Source organism: Nelumbo lutea, chromosome 3 (assembly GCF_056320005.1).
Source record: "Nelumbo lutea isolate HS-2025 chromosome 3, American lotus-T2T, whole genome shotgun sequence".
Taxonomy (NCBI): domain Eukaryota; kingdom Viridiplantae; phylum Streptophyta; class Magnoliopsida; order Proteales; family Nelumbonaceae; genus Nelumbo; species Nelumbo lutea.
Genome location: NC_142686.1, coordinates 3,997,963 through 4,025,641, shown reverse-complemented (window position 1 = coordinate 4,025,641; position 27,679 = coordinate 3,997,963). Strand labels below are relative to the sequence as shown.

General features: G+C 33.8%; 1 protein-coding gene across 1 annotated transcript; it reads right to left on the bottom strand.

Annotated features, from left to right (window-relative positions):
• On the bottom strand, positions 1-23,546 carry SEP3 (K-box region and MADS-box transcription factor family protein). Its single transcript, XM_088976120.1, has 8 exons — positions 23,014-23,546; positions 13,791-13,869; positions 6,148-6,215; positions 5,767-5,866; positions 3,951-3,992; positions 3,826-3,867; positions 2,346-2,476; positions 1-321 (listed from the first exon to the last, which is right to left on the bottom strand). Exons 1-8 carry the CDS (start codon positions 23,196-23,198, stop codon positions 249-251), a joined length of 720 nt encoding a protein of 239 aa, XP_088832246.1. The 5' UTR covers positions 23,199-23,546; the 3' UTR covers positions 1-248.
• Between the last annotated feature and the right edge of the window lie 4,133 nt (positions 23,547-27,679).

The window sequence follows — 27,679 nt, the reverse complement described above, 5'->3', positions numbered from 1 at the left end:
TAAGATGAAAATAAGAGTAGCCTTTGCAAAGGAGATTGTAAACATACACACACAATACAGAGATAACTTTTAAAGTTCTCCCTTGATAAAGAGTTCTTTATATGAATGAACTACGTGGATTTCTTCATTAAAGAACACAATAAGTGAAGCACTTATGCAATTTGTCCGCGTTCTGTTGTGTCCAAAGAACATAAAATGTACTGCTTATCAAGGGGATACATACCACAAAGTTGACGCTACTCTTTTGATCATGCCAGCCACCCAGGCATATAACTAACACTTGGCCCTGGTGCTGCAACCGTTATTTGATCAGGCTGGTACCTGCAAGTTATCAAAGCTCGGGCTTAATTAATTTAAGCTGCGACTATTATCAAGGAAATGGTTTAGAGATCACACATTTCCAATATGATGATCAGATATTGGGAAGGTCTATAATGGCTTTATCTGATCGTAAATCGATGGCATATTACCTGGCGCTGTTGGCTAAAGGTTTAGATACTCAGGTGAATGAATGATGGTGAGCTTGCTATAAAACTGTGCAGCTAAGAGGATTAAAATCGTAGCTCAACAGCTTAGCTACTTGAAAGGAATCTTAACAGCACAAGACTGTGTTTTACTGTTTCAGTTTAGGAGTATAAATACAAATATATATAAAATAATACGAAATACAAGATTTTACACTATTCATATCCGTATTTATAATCCTTTCAAACTGAGCCACTAGTAATTTACTGCTAGCAGGAGCCAAAAGCCTGAGGTTCTTAATTAAGACTATTATTAATTTTTGTTTTTAGAAAATGCTACATCAATAAAAAAACATGTGCATGTTTTGCCAAAAGAAGTTAGACATGTCTTTAGTTTGATTAAGAAAAACCTTATTCGATCTGAAACCAACAAAAAATGCCTTTCGAAAACAAAATCATGTTTTCATTTCTATAGGGTGATGTGAGCCCACCTAAAAAAATCATATTTTTGAAATAAAAAAATTCAAGAACACATTTTCACTCTGAATAAAAAAAATGAAGAAAGTCACTACACAACCAAGCAACATGTTTAATATGCTTTTTTTTATTCCATAAGTTGGAGTACAATCCTTATAAAACTTCTGATTCTATAAAAAGGTTCCACTTCAAAATAAATCCTTATTTGGCATCAGGTATATCTTTTCTAAAACGTGGAGACGGGAGGCATCACTGGAGCCACCATTTATCACAGCAAAAACTGTAAGGGTAAAAGATTTAAATGTACTCTGATATTTCAAAAATTGACTTAAACATATCTGGGTTTTGTAAATGGATTTAAAGATACCTAGTTGGGTGATATAAATGGACATAACCATACCTCATTAAGAAATGTTTTCATATGATCTCACGTGACACATTAAATTTTTTAGAAACCCTAATTTACCCTTCTTAGACCGTTGCTTGTTTTCTTCCCACCTATGATGACAAGGTTCATGTATATATTGTAATGGATTCTAAAGACTTTTTATTTTATTTTTTTAAATATTCAATTGCACAGACCTTTGAAAACCAGAAGTCAAGGTAGTTCAGTAGTTTATGCTAATTCCATGTCTTATTTGTTCTTGTATTTACCTGAAAGAGGTTTTCTTGCATGTCTTGAAATTTGAAACCCAAACCTTAATTTGTGGCCGCAAGAGTTATCTAAAAGCCTAATGTGCGGCTCAGTCATTACTCAGCTCCCAAAACAGAAGTATTGATTTGATCTCTGCGTCATAAAAGCAATGTAAACCCAGATGACCTCACGTCACCTGTTCCCACCAATACCACTATGGCATCTTCGGGGCCAGAGGTCCACATGAAACACATTTATACTGTGGGCTCCTTGGAATTTCAGCTTTAGTGGATACTGTTTTCACAGAGATTTCTGGTCTCAGATAAAACTTACCATTGCAGTAGTTGGATGTATCATCTAATTAGTTCTCCGGGGACATTTATATTTTCTACAAAGGGAGGGTTTTAAGGTACAAGATGACACTATTTCAATGAAGGGCAAAGGTGTCTATTTGTTAAATTCATCTAACGCAACCGTGTCAAATCCATTTAATAAATTCAGGGTATATTTTAAGTCTTTTATCCAAACTGTAACAATCCGTTACCTGTAAGGACAATAAGACACAAGACAAGGAATGGTTTAATCAATTAAGGGCTGGTTCATTTGTATATTAATTGGTTTGTTTGAATATTGAGGTAGAATCAAATCTCGCAATCAACACTTTCGAAAAAAAAAAGGCATCAAGGGAAATAATAAACCTTGTTCTAAATGTTGGTGGAATTGAGGAACAAATGTAATAATGCTTGTTCTAAATGACAAACAGACCGTACCCAATTTGTAGCGTGGGCTCACACTCTACAGGATGAAAGAAACCTTCGCCTTGTGTTTGGGCTGGATGTCGTCCATAACCATGCACATTGGGGTCCCACTGATGTGCATTTGCCTGGCTTCCTTCTTCAAACTGCAGGTATGAAACAAAATTAATTAATTATATACATGATTCTGTAACAGAATCCACAATATCAACAGAAACCTTAAAATATGAAACGCCAGAAGACTTCGTGGACACGAAAGCTATTTTAACGATAATTTAGAGATGTCAATTTAGTCGTTTTGATGCAGGTGGAAAATCGGTCTATCCACTTATCATCAATTTATGCAGTATGTTTATGGTTCCAATCCAAACCAATCAATCACATCCGCTTAAATATCTTGAGAGGATTTGATGATCAGCAATCCCCTTCAAGCCATAGAAATAAGTAGGGGTGCAAGTTGAGTGGCCAAATCTTAAGAATTGGGCTTAAGGCCTTAATCTGGATTGAACTTGGGGTCAAGTTTGATCTTTTCAATTTAGTCCTAGTTTGCTTGAAAATTTGATTCAGCTTGCTCAATGAATATATTCTAAAATTTGACATATGTGTGTATATACTAAATATATAGCCGGATTGGGCTATCCGGGGATTAAACCCGAGCCCATCTCATAAAATAAAGTCTAAAATCTTGGTCACAAGTCCAAACTGTATATAACTGTGGGCTGGATAGGTCCAGGCTCTGGTTGGACCCGCCCAGGTTGCACTCCTAAAATAAGGTATAATTTGGGCTAGATCGATGTCAATCCAGGACCAATACCTCAACCCTTTTTCGATCCTCAAGGGCCTCAAGCTGATAAGCCCCACCTTACCTTGGGGCATATAATCCTAACTCCATTCGAGTTAGCAAGGATTGGGTTATATTAGATTAGCCTCATACAAAAGCCCCAATTATGTTTTTTTTTTCAAAGAATCGGTTATTTTTAAAGCAACTTGCAATCAAGTATACTCAGTTTGGAAAGAATACAAATATAAATATGTACATTGCTCAGTTTGGGAACAGTACAAAAACAAATATGTAACTTGTAAAAACCTGATATTTTATATTATTTTGTATGCATTTACACTATATATTTATATTTATACTATTCTCAAATCGAGTCCAAGCCAAATAATACCTGACTTGGGCTGTATTTTAAGGATTTGTCTATTTTTCTTTTTGTAATTAAAAATCCCTGTGAATAATGAATTTTTAACTGGATTAATCCTTAATAAGGAATGCCAAATGCAGCCTTGGCAAAAAGTTTCGGCTTGATGGGCTTCCACATTTGGTCTGATGGCGAGACCTGATCTTAGGAGAATTCGAAGCGCAGAAATACTATTGAGAGTATGTGAATTCAAGGCTTGGTTCCCTTGAACTCTACTTTTTGACTGACACACACTTGAGGCAGAGAAGCCTCCCCATAAATGGATATATGGTAAGAAAGCAAATTAACATTACCCGCCGTTTCAATGCCCTGTTAGCTTCGCTAAGCATTTGCTCCTGCAAACACGAGTTGAACACGTAAATGAATAACAAAGGTAAATACTGAGATTCCAAAACAGGATTCTCCTTTACTGTCTTACCCTTCTTTGAAGATCTGCAAGCTGATCAAGCATGTATTGGGTCTGAGAAAAATGAAAAAAAAAAAGCTTACGTAAGAGTTTTATACATGTATAAATCACGCGCATATAAATCGCATAATATAATGGGGTTGTTAGCTTTTTTTTGCTCTTTATTTATTTAGTTATAATTGGATAGCAAAAACAACAAAATGCTTTTGACGAACTAGAGAAACAAGAAGAGGCTTCGGGCATCATGTTGTCTAATTCCTGAATTCTCCCTACGAGGGGATGCTTTACAAACTTTCTTTCTGCAGTATAAAAACACTATTGCATAAAATATCTTTTTGTAACAATGCCGATAATTTGCCTCCTAATTAACAGTACCTCATAAATTGAGAGAAATTGGTCTGGGACTATACATTCCCTGAGCCTATCCGTATTACTCAGATTAGGAATTAGATTGATTTTACAGGGAATCCCAAAATACTTTGTTTCTAGCACGTTGGAGTGCATGCATCTTATTTAGGTTTGAGGGTTAGGCTTTAGTGGTTTATGATTTAAAGATTTAGAATTTAGAGTTCTGATGGGTTTATAATTTAAAATTTTAAGGATTAGGGTTCAGAAATTTTGGATTTAGATTTTAAAATCATGAGGTGGTAGATCACATGCAAGGATTATGGTATCGATACGATACTCCTGATATGGGGCGTATCATATCCGTTTCCATGATCATGGATATAAGATACGCTACGACTAGAAACATATCCCATGAGTTGTGTATCGGTACGATATACTTTCGTATCGGCCCGTATCGCACTGTATCAGTGGATACGGTCCGATACACATTAATACAGAGGCATATCCATGTCTAGTTTGACAAAATTGTACATTGAGTACTTTTGGATTATTTTTCATCTTTAATACAAGTTAAAAAATAGTATTATGAAAATTGAAATAAATAATCTAAGGTTTAATTTTTTCATAAAAGTTAATAAAAACTAAAAGTTATAAAAATATTATATTTCATCTACCTTAGATGATTTATATATTTTATTTTACACATAATTTATATGTTAAAAATGAAAACATATTTATTATTTGAAAAAATAGTTATTATATAAAAATACTAAATAAATAAAATTTCCCAACAAAATTAATGGAAAACAGAAAATTATAATTATAAAAACTGAAATGAATAATTTAAGATTTAATTTTCCCAAATGGTTTAATAAAAACTGAAAATTAAATATAATTTATTTTATCAACCTTAAATGATTTATTTGTTTTATTTTACAGTTATGTGTAAAATAAAAACATTATATGTTAAAAATGAAAACATATTTACTATTTAAAAATAGTTGTTATTTAAATAAAATACTAATTTAATAAGTATTCCAAAAAATTAATAAAAATTAAAAGTTATAATTATAAAATAGAAAAAATGAAAATTATTGTACTATGTTTGAATGCTCTAGAGTCCCAGTATTGTTTATTGTAATATTTCTCTTCATATAACTTATTGAAGTATACATATCTTATGTCTTTATATCTTATTCATAGATGATTCAACTTTTGGTTTAGTATTATTAATGTATTTATGTGATTTATATGCATTTCACTAGCATATCTAAGTATTTCTATATCTTTCATTCGTACCCTTGTGTTTCTAAAATATATCAATATCCGTATCCATATCCGATTTATCAAATACAATACCCGATATCGATACTTTGATCCTTGATCACATGTAGTCCAAGGCAAATATCACCCATAGAAAATCAAACGTCAGGATTCCAATATTAACTTAAGTTGCTCAATAGGCAAAACAATACAATACCCGTGTTGATCTGATCTGCTTCAACGACATATCCAGCTGCCTCTCCAGTGACTCAAGCTCCTTGCCACTTAGTGGGCCCAGGTCTTCTCCCAAGAGATTCCTACGATGAAATTAATCAATCCACGTCTGTTTTTTTTTTTTTTTTCCTAATAATATAGTGCTTCATTAAGGTTGTGTTTAATTTTAAGGAAAAAATAGGGATAGGTAGTGAAACTTAATTTGTAAAAGATTTTTTATCTTTTTTTTTTTTTCTTTCTCTACCTTTTTCCCTCAAACCAAACATAACCTTAGGGAGTAAATAACACTAATGGCTTTCAGCATGAGTTAAAAGTCGGATGTATCAACTCAACTGACTTTACAACCGCAAGGTGTAAATATTACCTCTGTGACCGCTGTAGGGCCTCAACTCGTGCTTTAAGTTTCAGATATTCCTGTTGACAACTCAGCTCCTACAACCAAGAAAAAATCTTCATTGATAAATACTGAACTAAATTATACTGCTGACTACTCAGATAAGCACTACTTCTCTACGCACCATTCAATTAGGTCGCACAAGTTCCGATAACAAGTGTGTAAATACTGAGACCACACGTGGAATGAAACATCTTTACAAACTGAATGAAGTGCATGACAAAAATGCACGGAAAAAAAAGTGCAGTAGATTATGTTCAGTATAAGCAAAAGATACACATGAACAAATACATCTTATATATATCATGTTCAGTATTAACATCATAATCCTTCTAAACTTTCAAATCGTGATACAAGATTGTTTACCCATTTTTGGAGAAATAAAAAGTTGTTCGAAAACAGAAGAACAAATATACATTGTATATTTGAAAGAATAACTGATTTTGAATGGAATTGACCTCTGTCATCATCACACAGTTTTGCATTTCTCCATCCTACACAAGGGCATGAGGTACAGGAGCCTGATGAGATCGATAGAACAAGTTCTCTATTCAGATTTTTGTGGATGGGTTTTTTCACCCAGATTCTAGTCAAGCGGCTTATAATTTTCTGTTCATGTCAGCAAATGAGAAAGTGCAAGTTGCAATGGGAAAATAATGTCATGCTCGTGGAAATTCTGATGCTGAATTGATAGTTACGACAGCTGCTGTAGAGGATGCTCGAGGGTTGGGTTTTAAAGAAATCATCATTATACAGTCTGATGCTGTTACTATGGTACAAAGATTGAATTCTACAAAATTATCAAAAAAAAAAAAAAAGGCTGAAATCTATAACCGGGGAAGGAACATGGCTGGAAAAAACTACATATATATGGATTACATCTTGCATCTTTTAGAATCTTTTTTTCTCTACATAAAATATGTTTTGTAAGTAGATGAAAAAGTGAATTAGCCCATAAGTTGGCTTACATGGCTTGTAAGAGTGATCAGGAAGTATATATGGTCTAGACTCTCCTGTGGATGTAAAATGCTTTTTAAGTTTAATGAATGTCTGAACTCGAGCTTTGGTACAAAAAAGAAAGTGTTTTGACTATTGCCTTATAGTATAGGAGTACATTTCATCCACAAACCGGTGAGTAAATTGAAAAAGGTTAATCAAAGCTAAGCCAACTTGTTTGAAGAATTAATTGGGGATTACTTGAAGCAAAAAGATATCTTATTTTACGACAAGCTGACTTTGCCTTTAATGATTCAGCTAACAGATCTACAAGGAAGATTCCTTTTGAGGTTGTGTATGCTTGGTCATTTAAAGGTGTTATAGACTTAGTTTCTATAACAAGGTTACAAATTAGTGATGATATTGGGACTTTAACTTAATCCATTCAAGAGATTTGAGACAATGTTTAACTTAATTTAAAAAAAGAAATAAACCAAAGGTATAAAGATGCTAATTAATATTGTTGGATAAAAAGTTCCGTGGGGGTGATCTAGTCGTGATTTATTTGCAGCTTGAATAGATTAGCTCATATCAGGTCTTGGTACAATGTGGGAACGATGCACGTCAAATTGAACTATCTATTGGGTTTTCTATTTCACCCATCTTCTATATAAGGGACTTCTTAGATTATCATGAAGATCTAGAACCAACAACCGAAATTAATCCAGGAAAAGCACAAATGGTAAACAATTTTTATGAAATTGAGCAACTAGTAGAAGATGTTCAAATCACCAAAGTTCGAAATGTGACTTATTTTAGGTTCTTGGTCAAGTGGATGCAAAACCAACAACTGAGAATGATGAGCCAAAAAAGAGAAAAAGATAATAAAAAAGGGAAAAAAAGAAAAAAAAAAAGAGATAAATGTAAATATATTATGATTTTGTATGTTTTTTTTTTTTTTTTTGTGGTGGAATCCCAAATAGTTGTTTTGAGTAGCTTTGTAGGGTACAAGAAATTTTCATCATTTTATAGTTTAGATTCTGGTCCGTGGCAGTTGGGTGCACCTCTATCAGGACTTGGTACTTTCAGTGTTTTAAAAGTGCAAGGCACAAGGGCAATTTGCGCCCGAGACACAAGGCAAGGCACATGCCTTTTTGAAGCAAGATGCAGAAATACAAAAGAAAAACTAAAATTAAAAAAAATCAAAAAATTTCCGAAAATTCAAAAATGCAAAACTATAAAAATTATTAAACATAATATTAATAAGAAATATAAGTTTAAATTTTAAAAATAATGGTTTTAAAAACATATTATCTAAAATTACATAAACGAAACATGTAAAGCATATCCAAATGAAAATTTAAAAATAAAATCAAACATATAAAACATTTTCAAGCATGTAAAGCCCGCAATCTCTTTTGTCCTCAACTGCATCATTGTAGTTAATGTGATGTAAAACATATTACATTCTTGATTCTACGAGTCGCCTTTCTGCCATGCCTGTTGGGGAAGCCCAAACAAGTCCATGTTAGGGTCTTAAATTCTTAATTCTCACAAAAAAAAATAATGATTTTATTGCCAACCTTCCAACCTACTTCCTTTCAATTTTTAGGATTCTCCGAGAAGAGGTGAAAAAGGATCACCTGGTTAGGTGGGAGATAGTTAATAAACATAAGGAAGAAGGGGGCCTAGGGACAGGGAACATAATGCTGAAGAATGAAGCCCTCCAAGGGAAGTGGTTATGGAGATGGCACAGAGAGAGAGAGAGAGAGAGAGAGATTATGGCATGAAGTGGTGTCAAGCATTCATGGCTGCTTAGTAAATGGTTGGGATGCCAAGATATCTCGTTGAGCTACCCTTACAACACCTTGGAAGGCTATACATGGTAATCTCCCTCGCTTCCTCAAGTTTATTAGGTATGATGCTTGTTCTAATGATTCTATTCCATTTTGGGAGGATGTTCAACCCCTCAAAGATCGATTTTCCTTGCCTTACTCTCTCTCCCTTTACAAAAATGAGCCAATTGCAAATTCTCTTGAACCCGCTTATTCCCATGTCTTTAAACTGGGATTTTGGATTTCGTAGGGGATTAAGGGATGGTGAATCGATTTGTGTCATTGAACTACTTCACTTACTTGAGTCAGTTTGTTTGGACCCACATCTTCTGATCAAAGAGTTTGGACTCCTCTTCCAAAAGGTATCTTTACTTGTTCTTCTTTTCTAAAATCCCTCAGTTCCAACCCCAATTCCCAAGAATTCCCCTTCAAAGATGTTTGAGAGCCACCTATTCCTCAAAAAATTGTTGTATTTTGTTGAGAAGTCTACTATGGGAAAATCAATACTTTAGAAAACTTGTAGAAAAAGAGACCCTTTCTTTGCCTCTCCCCGAACTGGTGTTCCTTGTGTAAGGCCCAAAATGAGGACTATCTCCATTTGCTGATTTCATGTTCCTTTGCTACAACCTTATGGAGTTGGAGCCTTAGTTTATTTGGAGGTAGGTGGTCTCTGCCATTTGATTTGAGTTTGTTATTTAACTCATCTTTTTTTGTAAGGCACAACAGAAGAGGCAAGGTCATGTGGAAATGTATCAGGGAAGCCACTTTATGGACTCTCTAGGAGGAAAGGAATGCAAGAGTCTTCTTAAAGAAGGAAAGAAACTTAGATAAAGTGAAGGATTGTATTCTAACAAGAGCAATACATTGGCTAAAAACCTTGGATATATTTACTAATTTCTCTTTTGATGACCTGTGGAGGAATTTGTTAGTAATAGTTGCTACTTCTACAAAGAAGAATAGAAGTTTGTTAGAATGGGATCCGCCTCCAGAAGGTGTCATCAAGTTAAATTTTGATGGTAGCAGCCAAGGTAACCTTGGGCCTTTAGGTATAGGGGATGTCCTGAGGAATAAGGATAGTAACATCATTTCCTTATTCTCAGGACCGGTGAGAGTGGGGGACTCTACAAGGGAAGAAATACTAGCTATAGTATAAGGAATTCAGATTGCTAACCAGCTTGGGGTGGAACATCTCCTAGTTGAAGGGGACTCTAAGGTAGTAACAAGGTGGCTTCTAAACCTAGATGCTATCATTTGCGGCTATAAAGATCTCATCAAAAAAGTAAAGTGGATAACTAGTAATATGAGAGTTGAGGTAAAATGGGTAAACAGGTAATGCCTCTCCTGCTACATTGAAACTTGTAGCATAACCCCAACTAGGGTTCCAGGGAGGATCTTTTCTGTGCTACATTGAAACTTGTTATAGTATATTGGAATGTTGTACTTAACTAGCTTGGAGAGGTTGCATCTTGTGCCTCTCCTTGGGGACATTGTACTATTTATCATTACTGATTGATAAGTTTCTTTCAATTATAAAAAGAAGATATTTTATTAAGATGAATGAATAAACAACATTAGCAAATAGTGGATTCTCAGAGCTTCTGTAGCTTCCGCTATGCCTAGGCCAAGGCGTACAATTTTCAAAAGGCGTACGCCTAGGCACACTTGGCGTGTGCCTTCTGAATGTGTTGCGCTTAGGACTTGGGTGAGGCACCTACCCTAAAATGCACATCGCTTGTGCAGCTAGGCATGCCTTTTAAATCATTGGGTACTTTGGGTGCTTTTGTAATAAAATTGTCTTTTCGGATTTTTGAAACTTCATTTTATTTTTTATGGAGTTGTTTGAAAAGGGGGATATACTATGGGCTTATATGTAGATATTTTAGTTGATTTCTCCAACAAGTACTTAAGTCTTAGAAAAGAAAAGGGAGCTTTTTTTGTAAGAAAATTTTTTGTTCTTTATCTTTTATTTGAATTGTAGCTCAACCCCAACTAGGGTTTTTGAGTATCAGGAACTTGGGTTTTGAGGAATCTAATTCATTTGACTCCTTCCAATCCCCATAATTATTGTATATCCATGTAAGACACAAGCTAGACACCGTAGAACAATTTAAAGAGTTCTACAATATGTTCAGTTAATTCAATTTGTTTTGGTTGTGTTAGCATTCTATTCTTGTTTCTATTACCATTCACTTTAAGTATTGCAAATATCTTGCTTGTTTCCCCTCATCAAGATTCGTAGAAAGCAATGGGATTGGGTATTTCTTCCTTAATGGGGAAGGGTGCATCGAAGGTAACTTATTGATTATCACATGAAGTTTGGGATGAAATTGGGAAAATTCTTTTTGTTAATGTTCTCGAGGAACAAGGATAGTATGTGGGAGTGGGTGAGGGCTAGGGAGCTTATGGACCTAAAAACTTGCACTATCTAAGAAGGGCCAAATGGATCACTGGATGAAGATTTTATGTGAAGTGATGATTTGGATTGGTCTTTAATGGTTTGAATTGATTTTAGGCTAGTGAAAAGTGAAGTTGTTATCGGACTTCTATGATTACATGGAAGTGAAGTCTCAAAGCAAAAGTGTAGTAGTTTGAGGAAGTGGTAGAGGTGGCAAGGAAAGGAAGGTCATAGTTTAAGCTAGTGTTTAGGAAATCAGACCCAACCAACTAGTCAAACCCATTGAACCGTGACCTGGGAATCAGACCAATCCGGTCACACCCCAATAACCACATTTGCTAAAACCTGATGAAAACTGGCTGACGAACTGGTTTAACAAAAAATAAAATAAAAATAAACGTTGAAACAATTTTAGTTTCATGAAATCACACGGGTCTATAAATAATTGAAATTTTAGAACGTATGTAATAAGACTTGAACTCATGACCTCTTATTTTCATAAATTATTTAAATACCACATATTTTAAGGAAAATGTATATAAAGAAACTTAAACCCAAGTTATTTGTTTTAAAAATTAAGGAACTTGCCGTCCATCCATTATATTTAAGTATATTAAAAATTGTAAAATATAATATAATACTATATATATAGTAATTATATATCCCATAGTACATATATGTATGCCACATCATCAGAGTTCGACCTCTGGTTTGACCCTAGTTGAACCTCTAGTCCATGAAGCTCTCCCTTCTTCGGTTTTATGCCTGGTCTAGTTCTCTAAACATTGGTTTAAATATGTTTGAAATGGTTTTGTAGTCTTTTTTTTTTTTTTTTTTTTTTTATGTTGGCATGTGTGTGGGTAGTATGCCAAATAGGGATGACAACAGGGCGGGTTCAAGGAGGGTTTTCTAAACTCTAGACCATACCTACCTCTCTAAACCTCCCAACCCATATCTGCCCCACAACCCATAGCGGATTGGATTTTGAGAATCCAAACCCTCCCCGCACATGAAAGTGCAAAACCCTCCCCGCATTCAAGGGTACGGGTGGATTGGGTTTAAAGTCCATATCTAATTTCTTATTATTTCTTGTCATATATAAGCAATAAATAGTTAAAGTAACAAAAATAAACATCAAGATTTATAATTATTTGATTAAGACATGTAAAAAACACATAAGCTAGAAATTATCCTTCACATAAAATTTCAAATATTATTAAATTCAACATCTAATACATAAAGTTTATCTGCTTTCCAATAATATGCAGGTCGGAGAGGGTTGGATATAGCCTAATATCGTATCTTATCCATACCCATACGGGTTGTAGAATCAAACCCGTACCCTCCCCAAAACCCGTTATTTAAGTAAAAAAACCTGCCCCATCGGAGAGGGTAGAAGCAGGTACCCACCGGATAGGTTAGAAATTACCATCCCTAGTGCCAAGTGGGGGCTAGATTTAGTTTGTTTGGGCTTTGCTCTTGGATGTCCTTTTTGGGGTATTGCTATATTTTGTACTTGTATTTTTCGTTTTCATTTTAATGAACAAAAAATATAACAAAAGATTAAAAAAGGAAGAACAATAAAAGAAACAACGTTTGGGGTAAAATTTCTATAAACTATGAGGAAGTCATGTCATAATGTTTTTCCTCTCTAGTTCCTCTTATTGCTTCCTTTTGTTTTCCTCCTCCTCCAGTCCTCCTGTTAAAGTAATGAATATCAATATACTCCACATTTTTTAATTCCAATTAAGTTATAATTAATTACATATAATGAATGGCGAAGGTCAAAACAGCTAGAATATTCTGCACGGTTTACGTATCTGAAAAAAGAAAACAGCTAGAATATTCAAAACTCTGATTATTTCTGCTCGGTTTATTTCATTGCTGTCAACTTATCCTACACAACGTACAAATCATATATCTTCCTTGAATACAGTAGTCGTCTATTAACCTCAAATTGTTCTTAACATTCAATTGAAAATGTTAGTCTCAAATCTCAATGTGGTAACTAGTATAACCAGTTTGTAGCCTTTACTAAGTAATAAAACTCCTTTACTGAGATATAAAATAGTTTGAAGGACAAATATTCCCAAAGGAACTTCTATACTTAATTTGTGCTATGATTTTGTACTATGAGATACAAAACTCCGTTACTGAGTAATAAAACTCAGTTTGTAACCTTCACAAAGTAATAAAGGAACCATTTTGTAGCCTTTAATAAGTAATGAAACTCCTTTAGTGAGATATAAAATAGTTTGGAGGACAAGTATAAAAAAGGAACTTCAATACTTAATTTGTGCAATGAGTTTGGAGACCGACCTTAGTGAAAATCAACCAAAGATTGAAATTTGGCAGGTTTGAAGCATTTGCTATAGAGATGAAGGGTCATTCCCCAGAATAAAAAAAAAAAAAGAAGAGAAAAAGTTGGGAATAAAATAGCTAAATACCTCTGACTCCCTTGTGGATATAGTTGTCTCTGGTGCTCCATAGTTGCATTTTTGATATCTTTCGAGAGTCTTGATCATGCTGGAAAAATAAACAAAGATTAAAAGGGGAAGAGAAACAAGCCAGTAGAAAAACTTTGCATCTCAGAATCGAAATTCATAAATTAATTGGTTTTGAACGATTTTTTATGTTGATTGGATTGGTTCCGAACAATAATTAACATCCAAATCCAACTTTTAGAATAAGATTTTTCAATTTCAATGGAACAGAATCAGAGATATTTATGGGTGTTCTGACAAAGCAGGGGCTTGCTAGTTGAGTTTATTTCTCATTACAATGGGTTATAGAACTAGAAGGGCAATCGACCCATTCTGTTTGGAATTGTTTCCTTTTACTTGATATTCAGTTGGCAAATATCAAAAAATAAAAAAAAGTTAAAAAACCATACATTCACCATCACAAAGCAAGCCATGTGCAGTACCCACTAGGAGAGGAATGAGGGAATACACAAAGCATGCCATTGCCTATGTGAATATGAGTCTTTTTTTGGTTGCAGAGACACTGAAAGAACAGAAAAAAGAACACCATATCAGTCGTCCTTTTATTGGACAACTGAGATTTGACAATTATTCTTTAATTCATAAGAAACCTTTTGATACATGATAAAACAATGAAAACTAAACAGAACGTGATAATGTTACCAGAACTTCCCTATCATAACATCAAGATATGATTGTATACTACTTCAATCAAATTCCTTGGGATCCACAACTATAAGTTTTCACCCCATTCAAAATTTTTGACCGTCACATTATTCATCCAAACAAAACAGAAAAAGAGTTTAGTTACATACCTCATATCTGATACACAGAAATTTAACCTATCCTATTTAAAGATTTGTTTTTTATATGGTTCATAATCATTGTTAATTAGGAAAGGTAAAAATTTATTCACAAATCTAGAGTATTGATGGAGCTGGGTTTTATGGAAGAGGGGGAAGTAGTGTCTGCGTAGGTGTCTGATTGGAGAGGTTGCACGCGAAGTAGTGTTCTGTTCAGAGGTTCAACGATGAGTGGATAGTGTTCTGTTGAGAGGTTGCAGGCTCGTTCATTTTCTAGGGGTAGATAAGAATATTAAAAGATATATCAATACTTGTATCGATTTTCAACAACAGAGTAAATGGGTAATTGTGTCCACATTTCTTGTGTTTGTTTTCATGTTGGTACCATACCTAGGTATCATGGAATATAAGCATTTCAAATGGGATTCCCACTCATGTTGTGTTTGGAATTTTAGAAAATGAAGTGCGGTATCCTTATTTTATATACTTGGATATCATGAACCTTGCCATGAGAAGAATTGGATCTCTTTGTACAACGTGTGTTCAACCACGTAGGCAATTTTTTCATTCAGGTGACTGACAGAAAAGTTTAGCAGAGACAATTAGAGTATGTGGAATTAATTAAGGGCATGTAGGCAACCTTGCCATGAGAAGAATTGGCATGTGGACTTAAATAAGGTCAGTAACAATGGGACTGCACCAAGGATCAACACTGTCTCTTGTTTATTTAGTTATGGATGAATATACTAAACATATTTAGGAAGAGATTCATGCTGCATGTTTTTTTTTCCTGCTAAATAATTAATGAAGTTAAAGAATGTTTAGACGCAAAATTAGATTTATTAGCAAATGACTTAAAAAACAATAGGTTTGAAAATAAGTAGCAGAGCTAGGGGCATTATTGAAAAGGATAGTGGTAGAAGTAGTGAGAAATGTTATATATTCTTTTGGTCTTTTTTTTAGGTAACCTAAAAAGTCACCGTATATCACTGCAGCTGAGTCTTCGGCCCCACTCCAAGGCACTTCAGACACTGGTGCCCTATTCTTCGTCTAAGTGGCAACACCCTGTTGGATTGTCGTCTAAGACCTCTTTCGTTTTCAAACCTGGTAAAAAATAGAGAACAGACCCCTTGATGGCAACTCTAATTACAAAGAGGGATTCTCTCACCTCCATCACCAACGAAGACGGTATAATGTGAGGAGACCTTGCCCAATCGAGGAGAACCTTAGCAGCCAAAGCATTGATTTCATTTCAGATCTGGGCTTGTGCCATCAAGTTCATCCATGTGACAACATCTAAAACTTGCCCATCAATCACTCCCTGCCTCACAACAATCACTCTGTCAGCACCATTCACATCATTATCTTCCCCGGACTTTTTTTATACTCGATTTGTAAAGGGAGTATATGATAATATGCAAACAGGTGGTTCCAAGCAACCCATAACCTTTTCTAGTGTTGATTATACTCCTTTGATTTCCATATCTCCAATTAGCCTTTTCTATTACTTTCCTCCACTTAACAATTTATCATTTCCGTCCTATTCTATTAAGTTGTTTTAAATTACTAGTAAGTGTTTATGTGATAATTTTTTCTTATAATGACAATGAAGGGAAATAAAATGCTGTCAAATGATTTTTATATTTTCATATCCATAATCACACTTATTTTTGTTTAATATGATAAATATAAGATATTATAAATGTGCCTAAATGTTTTATATAACTATCCCATCATTTGTATGTTTGCCTATTTTTAAATTTTTATTATTATTTAACTATGACATCAAGGGTTGACACATTTTGACACAAATTAAATGTTAGATTGTTGACTCACCACTAAACAGGAAATCAACTCTATTTTTGGGTTGGTTTTAAATTTGCAGTTTACTTATATCATCAACAAAACAATTATTCTTTGTCAAACTTATTTTTTTTTAATATAATATGATAAATTAATAAGGTTTCAATGAAAGAAAGAAAGTTAATACCCTAAATATAAGACTTAAAGACAGGGAGGAGAAATACAATAGATTAAATTACATTTTAGGTTCTCACAATTAGAGACGAGCCAAATTAAAAAATAGGGATATTCTAGTCAAGAATAGGATTTAATGAATGTTAATGAGAATTAATACCTTAAATGTATGATTTAATGAGAGGGATTTGAATAAGGAGAAAAGTGGTTGGTCAAATTAAATTTCTGTTCTTACAATTAGAAAGAGACCAAATTAAAAACTTAAGGTATTTTAGTCAAATAAAAATTCTACACTCATTCACACTTTCAATAGTAGTGCAGATATAGATATAGATTTTCTAATTATTTAATTAAACTTGCTTTAATTTTTATTTTGATTTCCTTATCTAAAACAAACTTATAGTCTACATTGAGGTGCTCTCTTAAATGAAAGAGGTTTTGTGAAGATGTAGTTCAATATATCAATTAGCATTAAGTTCTAATTGTTGAATGGAACATGCATTTGCATGTGGAGAGAGAGAGAGATGGTTATCTTGACATGGCAAATATCAACATTGTATATATATACTCCAGTGTAGTTTTAAATAATGAGTACTTTACCCATCAAGCAATATTGAAAATTAAAATATTTGGACTACTACTCTTTGTTGTAGTTGTAAGAATATTTAGTATAGATAACTTGCTTCAATATATTCATTATTTTGGTCCAAACAACGACTGCTTTGTTTTTAAATTTTATATTGTGAGAAGACTATTCATAATTTCTGAAGGTCATTTGAGAATTTCCACTATTTTTTTTAAGTTCCTTTATTTCTTAAGGTCCAATAAATCAACCACATTAACTAGAATCCTCCAACTAGGAACATGCCAATAAAGTTAATTATGGAGTGTGAAAGCTTTGACTTACACGAACACAATTTAATTAGATTACTATACTACATCCCCACCCATTAATAGGATTTAATAAACTCTTAAAGCCCCAAAAACCAACTTGTATGTCTGGTGTCTCATGAAGAAGAATCGTCAAGAGAGGTCCATGCATCACCTAGAGATTGAAATACCTATCTAATACTATATAGCAACATTCATTAATCTCCATTCCATTTATCTTTTTGTCTCCATCTACCTAAGGAAAATAAAACCAGAAAGGACTTCTCCTTGCTTCCAATGAAAAATCTTGGATCAGGATTCTTTATGTGCCACCTTGTACCATAATCTGCTAGTTCCAATTGTTTGTCACTACAATCAAGGATAGTAGGAAGTATCAGGAACGGTAATGGGGCAGGGATCATATTCCCCATCCCCAACCTCAATTTTGAAATAAATCCCCATCACTGACCCCTGATCCTCATTGGGATAAAAGTTGTCCTCCATCCCCGATACCTGACATAGACAGGTTTCCCATGGGGACCATTATCCCTAAAATTTTTTAATTAACAGTATTTTTTGAAAAACAAACTTACTTAAAATAAATAAAAAATTAAAATATAAATATTATCTTGATATATATATATATATATATATATATATATATGTATATGTATATGTATAAAATATCATATAACTGGGGTCGAGGCAGGGTGGAGATTTCATTCCCCATCCCGACCCGATGGGGTGGAGGAGATCAAGTACCTAGTCTTCCTTCCCTAGGAAGACTTGAATCTAAAGGAGGCTAGCTAGAGAAAAGGGAAGGAAAGGAATGAGGGTGAGGGAATGGGGAAGCAACCGATGAATCAAGTGGCTGAAGAGATGGTCCTGAAATTGAAAGAAGTAGTGAGTGTCATAGCATATTCCAAAAAGAAGGGAAAGAAGGAAAAAGATCGTCCAAGAAAGAGGAAGCTTTCGGAGGTAGAAAGATTAAAATCAGATGTGGCAGAGACTTAGAATTCAGTACAAGGGAGGAAAGAAGGAAAGGAACCACGTAAGGGATAGTGGTGTCTAGGGTGGAAATTTAAGTAATCCAATGAAGATACCGAGCTGGAATGTCAGAGGGTTGGGTAGTGCTAGGAAAAGAAGGGTAATAAAGGATTTGATTAGAAAGGAAACCCAGATATAGTCTTGCTTCAAGAAACAAAAGTGGTAGTTTGGGATAGGAAATGGGTAAGAAGTGTGTGGTGTTCTAGAGGAGTAGAGTGGTCTTTTCTACCATCCTGTGGGGCTTTAGGAGGTTTAGTGACTTTGTGGAGGAAAGAGGTAATGGAGCCAATGGAAGAGCTAATAGGTCGGTTTATGATTTCTTTGAAATTTAAGGGTGTGGGAGAAGAGTTTACCTGGGTGATGACGAATGTCTATGGCCCGAATAGATATGGAGAGAGAGGCGAAATGTGGGAAGAACTCTATGGTATAAGGGGTTTGTGGGAGGGTCCGTGGTGTTTAGGTGGGGATTTTAACGTGATTACGTTTACAAATGAGACCAATAACCCCAATCAAGCGATCACAATCAGCATGAGGAAATTCAATGAGTTTATTAATGAGTGTGGTTTGTTAGAAGCAAGCCAGTGGAGGATTAGAAGCCTCCTGATGTAGGCGTCATTATACTAAATTTTGATGGCAGTAGTTTGAGCAACCCGGGGCCATCTGGAATAGGGGGAGTCTTTAGAAATGATGAGGGTCAAATTGTAGCTCTATTTTCTGGTCCTATAGGGTGGGGAGACTCTATAAATGCACAACACCAAGCTGTATTACAAGGAGAAGAATATGCAAGAGAATTGGCAATGGACCATTTAATGATTGAAGGTGATTCAAAATTGGTTATTGGATGGCTAAAAGAACCAGAGACGGCAATCTGGCCGTACAAGGGGGCTTTGAGAAGATTTAGGTGGCTGACTTCAAATATTTCAGTCGCAGTTCAATGGGAAAGAAGATCAGCAAATGGACTGGCAGACCTTCTGGCTAAACAAGAAGTACATAGGAATCAGCTCTTTTGGGCTCAATTGTAAGCTTTATGATGTAGTTTGGAGGCTGCACCTCGCGCCTCTTTGTAGGGAATTGTATGATGAATACTTAGTTCTTTTTTTAATAAAATTTTTATTATCATTATCTATCAAGAAAAAAATAAAAACTGAAGTTACAAGATACTGGTAACAAAGCCCCTAGAAACAGATTAAAAGTAAAAGAACTCTTCTCAAACTTGGACGAAAATTGAATAGTGTTTTTAAGGGAAGACCTGCGCAGTTTTCATGTTTTGTGGTCTACGTACCAAGTTCCATTCAATGAGAAAACAAGAACGGTAGCGCATCAAAGACCTGGTTCGACCTGGTCCCTTAGCTCATCTCACCATGTTTCTAGAAAGCAGCATTTTCTAAATAATGCATGGCCAAATTTACTTATGTGTGTTACCCCGAGGTTCGGCATACCATTGAACTCTAGAGGATAGTAAAGTCAATTTGTTACCTTGAAGACCCTATCTATCTCTAATAATTTATATACAACATTTGCAATACAAGTAATAATCATAAGCGTATATGTTTTCAATAACAACAATAATAATAATAAGTTATTAATTTATTGGTAGAAACATACTCATAACTACATAAGTAATTACATTGAACAAAAATCAGCATCAGCGTGTAGATTTCTCAAGGACACATTTGTGAATCCAATTGGGTAGTATTATTATTTCTTGACAATTTGTGCCTTTTAAGTAAATAGTACATTAAATAACATCGTATTTATTTAATAATTAACTCCCCTCATAATTTTAGAACTTTAGTCCTTGTCTCTTCGGAATCTAAAACTCCACCTTTTTTGTTTCATTGTCATACTATGATTTATTTAACATTTTTTTTTAATAAAAAAGGTTGAATAGAACCTAAAAAACTATGTATTCATTTCGAGTTGTAAATTCAATATAGTCTATAATACATTTTGTTTCTAGTCGGCTGCTTCATTGGGATATTACTTAGTCATCAAGCTAAGGCAGTTTCATACTACCAAGACACTTATTTCTTGGGTGACAATACAGGTAGAGCATGTACTTGAGTTGAAAATAAATAAATATATAAAAGATTGATCACTTTCTATTTCTTTGTGGAGTCCCTAATAAATTTCAGCCATCATCCCTTTTCTTCCACCTTGGTTCTCTTGAATTTTATAGATTGACCATTTTCTATGAAATGATCTATGAGCTAAGCAAGTAGAATGAAACAAAATCATAGAACTATCGCAAAATTGTAGCAAAGTGCTTCCTATTTTATTTTGCAAAAATATTTGGCTTTAACAAACCTCATTTATCAATTACGTGGACCATATTTCCTATCATCCTAAATAAGGAAATCCAAACTATCAATATATACATAGTTACATGCTGTAGCTATTATTTACAAGAAACAAGAGAGAAGCCAAAAATAAAGTCCAGAATTGTTGAACCATTATTTGGGGATGTTGAAGTGAACCTATTTCTTGCACCAATATAGAAAATTTTGAAACAGGCTTCAGGGAACAATTGGTATCAATGAAAACTGCTTGATTGTTTGAATTTAGAGCTGGGCCAAAGGCATTGATCAGCTTGTTATAGATGATATCTCAAAAATCTCTTCATTAAAGAATGCATCATAGATAAACTTGAAGATTATAGACAATTTTAGCAAAAAGATTTAAAACAAACTAATGATTAAACTAGAAGATTAAGACTAGTTTTTACTGATCAGAATGATTATCGAATTCACAATATATATCGCAGTTACACTCACCCGCATACTGATGTAAAGAAAATCTTCATCAATTTCCTAATAAATTCTTTTAGAGATTTAACCACTGATAAATGGAGGAAAAATTGTTTTCACTAGATTTGCTATTGCTTTTTCTTCCCAGGTACATAAAATAACAATAGCAGCAAATATGAGAAAAGAAACTTCATCAATACAAGTAATCATACTGCCCCTCAAATTCAAGAAAATCCGAAGGCTTTAAAAATTTTACGGAATTTTATGAAGTTGGAACCCGCATAAGATGAAGAGTTACATAAACACCAACTAGAATTTGATCATAATCTTGGATTCAGAACCATGTTGATGAGAAAGAACGAGAAGTACCCATACTAATCTGAAAATATGTAATACAACTACGAAAAAGAAAACAATTGAGTATCTCAGCTCAAATTTTGAACTTGAAGTCATATCATAGTTATGACTCACCTGCATAAAATTAGTAATAATAGGAACGCGTTGGAACTTGAAGTCGTATCTCAGCTCAAATTTCATAATCAAAGGTATTCATTCTGTAGCTTGTAGCAGTTCTGCTTTTGTATGTATCAACGATATATAGACCCAACTGAATGGAGCCTAGCGATTGGCTCTCATCAGTCGAAGTTTTACTTGTTAAATGAACTTGTTTTATTAAAAAAAAATGCGAGCAAGAGAGTGAAATAGGCTTCAACCCCAGTAGGACGTGATGTTGGAGATCTAAAGGGGAGAGAGAGAGAGAGAGAGAGAGAGAGAGAGAGAGAGAGATGGACTAGAGAACCATGGAACGAGAATTGCAGGCGGAAGATGTTCCAGCGGGAGGGTTAATTGACCGGTGATTTTTTACTTCGGTGGAATACTAAACCACACGGAAGTAAAGATAACCTAGGAATGAAGTAGGACCTGACAGAAATGGCAGGAGTTCAGATCGGATAAATTTCATCTTTAAAACCCTTTTGCTTTTACGAAATTTCAAGAGCAGTCGCTTTAGTTCAAGCAAAATATATAAAAGCGATGCAAATAAAAAACGAAAAGAACCATCTTTTTTAAAATATTTAAACACTTGTGAATCAAAATATATATATATATATATAAAACACTTCCAAGTTCTAGTGTAGACTCTTTAACTCGATAAGCTTCATCTACTATGCTGTCTGATACGTCAACAAAACAAAACGGTAAAGATCATAACATTTCAGACGTTTTTAACTGGGAAACCCGACCCTTTTCGCTTCATCAACGTACAAACTGATTTTAATAACATAAGAAAATTATGGTTTCTATATGTTCTTTTGTGAACCTACATGAAAAGGAAACATTGAAACATGAAACCATATAAAGAGTGCAACAGGATCGACACAAATCTAGCGCTCCAAGCATTAAAAGGTTTAGAAACGAAAATATAGTTAGCAAGTCACCGATCTGCTTTTCTTCTCTACTTCAAGTTGCAGATCTGGGCAATACGACCGCACAACGACGAAACCTACTAAAAACGCTGAGACAGCCATAGAAACGGAAAGCTAAGAAGCCAAGGGAAAAAAGCAATTTTCTTTTCCATAACCTCAACAACACGGGAATAGTAGAAATTAAAAAAGAAAAATCTAATCAAGCGTTCTAGATCTAAAAGCAGAATTAAACGTGTATGGAATCGCTAAAAAACGAAGGGCAGGAAGGAACCTAACATAAAAAAATATATATTTCATCTTTTCTTTTTCCTCGTTTTACCTCGAACTGCTGCAGAACTCGTACAACTTTCCTCTATTGGAGAAGATTATCAGAGCAACCTCAGCATCACAAAGAACGGAAAGCTCGTAAGCTTTCTTCAAAAGACCATTTCTTCGTTTTGCAAAGGTGACCTGCCGATTGATCTTGTTCTCGATCCTCTTCAGCTCAACCCTACCTCTCCCCATTTCAGGTCAGAGAGAAAGGATCGGAGAATGGAATCGTAGAAAGATAAGTGATTTTGCTTTTCACAGCTTAGTTCGGTATTTATAGTGCGAGAGCTGTTGAGCTTCCAACTCTTTGCGCCCTTTTATGTTTCCCCGTATCCTCTCTTTTTTTTCTGTCTCGAGTTTCGTGATTTAAAAAATCTTTCGCCGTGTTCTTCCTTCGTACTCGCATCGAACATTAACAAATTAACAGTAATTTAAATAATTAAATAACACAAAACAAGCAATTAAAGAAGCGGGAGAGATGTGAGAGGGAAAACCTTAAACTGGCGCTTTATTTAATGCGAAGGTACAATACCAGTGCTACGTGTCAACCGATTAAGTGAGAGAAGTCTGAAATCCACCTGACTTGCTCCTTTCAGGCCATCATGTGACTTAACCTCAAGATGAAGATTTCATATGATGAACTTCAAATGTCTAAATTATCCCTTTTCTTTAGTAAATACCCCAACAGGCAAACCTGTTTTCTCCTGGGGCTCGTTTGGTTCGCATGAATAGGAGCCTATAATCGAAATCAGAATGGTCCATTCCGATTAAACCATTCTGAGTTCAATTCTGACTATGAACTATACAGACCCATAGTGGTTAGTAGGGGTGATAAGGCTTATAAACTTATGCCCAAGCCCGGGTACAGTCCAACTTGGGTTTTGGGTCTAAAACATGTCCGGGTCTAAGCTGGGCTGGGTCTGTGGATAATAACATTTTTTAATAGGTTAAGTGAAATTGAAACGACTAGTTCGGTTAATTGTATTTTTCAAATTAAACTCAATTTTGGCCTTGGCAGTTCTAGGGTCAATTGACGGTTTATCCCTTAAACATTATTTACAATGAGCATTTGCCAAGGTTCAACACTTAGCCCTTATCTATTTGCATTGACCATAGATGAATTGATTAAACATGTTCAAGAAAAAACTCCATAGTGCATTTGTTTGTAGATGACATAGTTTTAACTAATGAAACTACTGAAGAATTAAATACAAAATTAAGCTAATTGACAAATTCCCTATAAACGAGAGGCTTTAAACAAGTACGAGTGTAGGATTAAAATATAGTATATGATATGTAAATTTAGTAATAATGGGAGTGTAAATAAGGATACACCACTTAGGATTGGGAGTTGGAACTCCTACACTTTATTTAACTAGTAATTAAGCACATGTATTGCACATGAGAAAATTTTCTTCATATTAATTACTTGAATTTAAGATATATCATAATTAAAATAAAAATTAAAAATTAAAAAAAAGTAACAATATGATTAAAAATAAACTTAAATATTTATTATTCAATTATGACATCAAGCGTTTTTTTTTTGAAAAGTTGAATCATTGACCCACTATCTAGATAAGAAATAACATTGCTTTTAGATTAGTTTTAAATTGGGGAAAATTATAGTCGGAGCCGGCTGTGCATTTAATATTTGGTTACAAGTTGGTCCATAAACCAACAAAATCCTAACAAACAGTTCTACATTTCAAGTTATAAAAACCCTCGCCATGTCATCAAAGGGTTATGTGGCTATTGCCAACATGGGACTCTTAATCCATATTGGACATAATAAAAAGTTTATACTGAAATTGCCCTTTAATGTTGGGTGATTGCAAAAGAAAAAAATGTTTTTATTCTCTCTCTCTATATCTATCTATCTATCTATCTATCTATCTCTATCTCTCTCCCTCACACTCTTTCACTCATAGTCATCTTTATCTGTGGCTCAACAACTATGTAATTTGAAAATAAAGAAAAATGTTTTTTGGTTTCTGTATTTATGTTCTTTATTTCAATTTCTCTCATTCTCTCTCTCCACCTATCGTTCTCCCTCAATCTATCCTTCTCCCTTAATTTCTATCGTTCTCCCTCAGTTTCTCTCCCTCTCCCTCTCTCTTTTTTTATTTTTTTTTATTTTCTTATTTTCTTACACACTTATATGGTATTAATCAGATCGTATAAAAGAACATGAGACCAATTTGGTATGGTTCAAAAATTATTACACCAATTTGATAAAATTCACAAGAAACTCTTGGCTATGAAATTTATACCAATTGGAGAACGATAGGGATTGAGGGAGAAGGAGATTTTGACCGAGAGGGAGAGTGAGGGAGAAGAATGAGAAAGATTGAAGGAAAACAATATATAGAGAGAGAGGTTTTGATTTGGTTACAGATCAAAGCAGTAGAGAGTGGGAGAGACAGAGGGAGCAGGAGATCGGGAGATGACTATGAGAGTGAGAGAGAAGGAAGGGAAATCGAGAGATAGAGGGAGTGGGAGAGAAACCAAAAACTTATTTTCGATATAGGTTTTCTACTGTGTCCAACAAGGAATAAGAGTCTCATGATGGCAATAGCCACATAAGTCTTTGATGATATGGCGGGGGGTTTTATAATTTGAAATGTAGAGTCAGTTTTCAGAGTTTGGTTGGTTTCTGGACCAACCTACAACTTTTAAATGAACAACTGACGTTGACTATAATTTTTCCTTTAAATTAAATATTTTATTTACATTATATAAAATATTTTTTTACTTATCACACTTAATTTTTATTTGTCTATGGTATCATTTTACTCAAACCACTAACCCACCATCTAAAAATAAAAATTGTTTGATTTCTAGGTTGATATTAAATTTTGTATTACATTTCCATCGTTGATAAAATTATTTCTTATATATAAAACTTATTTTTGTTCAATATAATGAATGTAAAATATTAGAGATGTACCCAATATTTTATTTTTTATAAATATATAATATTAGATATGTATCCAAAATTTTATCTTATCTTTTTTTTTTTTTACTTTTGTGATTCTTTGTATTTTCTATTGTTAAAATTTTTATTATTTGACTATGACATCATTTAATTTCTATGTACATTTTGAAATTGGCTTTCCATTTTCATCATTAATAAAAATACTTCTTATATTTCATAATTATTTATTTTAAATTTTTATCATTTAAATATGGCATTATTTACTAATCTATTTGACCCCAAATGGTCAAATTGCTTGCCCACCACTAGGAGGGAAGAAAATGGTTTTATTTTCAAATTATTTTTTATAATATTTATTTTTATACTATTAAAATTAATATTGTAGATTTAATTAATAGAACTTAATGATGAGAAGAAATAAAAATGACTTAAATATATGATTTAATGAACATGAATGCAAGTTAATAACTTAAATGTTGGATTTAATGAGAGATGATTGAATGCATTGAATATCTTTAAATTACATCTTTTTTAACTCATTTAATATCAAGAACCAATTACCCTATTTTCCCTCATTTTTTTAATCATTAAATTTAAATATAGAGGGATAAACATTGTCTTTAGAAAATTTCAGAAATATTCTTGAGGCCATTCGTTCTTTTTAAAGTAGTATAGATATATATATATATATATATATAATTGTTTCCTATAAGTTGCGCCTTGCATTTGAAGGCTAAATCTTGGGAGTTGGGAATGTAGAAACCTCCATAATTTGGATATGGAGACCCTGTATTATGTGTTTAAAGGATTTCAATAAGTTGATATTAAATTATGGATTTCAATAGGTTATTGTTGGTTTTTAGTAGTTTTGATTCGAATAAATTGATATTGCTAAGTTGTACACTAATCAATGAGAAGTCATCAAAATTCATGGGGTGGTTTTGATTGATCAGGCTCATAAAAAAAGATATTCGGGTATCATATTATCAATCAAAACCACCCCATGAATTTCACTGAATTCTCAGTGATTATTTAACACAAAACTAAGTTTAAGAGATCTAGTAAAAAAAAAAAAATTACACTTGGATATGGTACAAACAAAGACATGTGCAACGGACTATTAATCAATCAAGAGTGAATACGATAGTGATAGCCCGATAGGTACACACAGACATAGGGTGTGGTCTCTATGCATCCCTTCGCTTGTAACAGATCTCGTCCCACAAGAAAAGGGAAGCACGATCATTTAGCTCATCCATGATAATAGACCGAATTTCATGCTGTTTGTGTTACAGCTTGCGCTGTGCCCAAGTTAAAGATTTTACACTGTGACTAGGTCCTCCAGAATTCAACAAAACTTCAACTTGAGCCTATTCAGAGTTTCACCCCAAATAGGAACTTGTCAGCTGTGAGGGAGTAGATAGAGGATTCTCTTTCGTTTGAGAATAAAAACTTATTTAAGAATCTCATCTAACAGTTTAATATTTTTGGTTGATTAATTTAATGTATGATCAAATTATCTAACGTTCAATCTTTGGTATTCTATTATAATTAATTAAATTCTAGCACAAGGTATGGATGAACCTATATTTGTCCACACTTCAAGCCTAAAAACTTTCATATAAGAAGGTGTATTAGAGAATAAAAATGTATTCAAGAGCCTCACCTAACAGCTCAAGCCTTTAGCTAGGCTGATCAGTTTCTTGACAACAAGGAGTGGGTTTTAAATTGGGTGTCC

Coding starts and splice junctions, on each gene's coding strand:
- SEP3 (XM_088976120.1), bottom strand. CDS start 23,198: ATGGGGAGAGGTAGGGTTGAGCTGAAGAGGATCGAGAACAAGATCAAT. Junction 2,477..3,825: donor ACAGGGCATTGAAACGGCGG/GTAATGTTAATT, acceptor TCATACCTGCAG/TTTGAAGAAGGAAGCCAGGC. Junction 322..2,345: donor GAGCCCACGCTACAAATTGG/GTACGGTCTGTT, acceptor GATAACTTGCAG/GTACCAGCCTGATCAAATAA.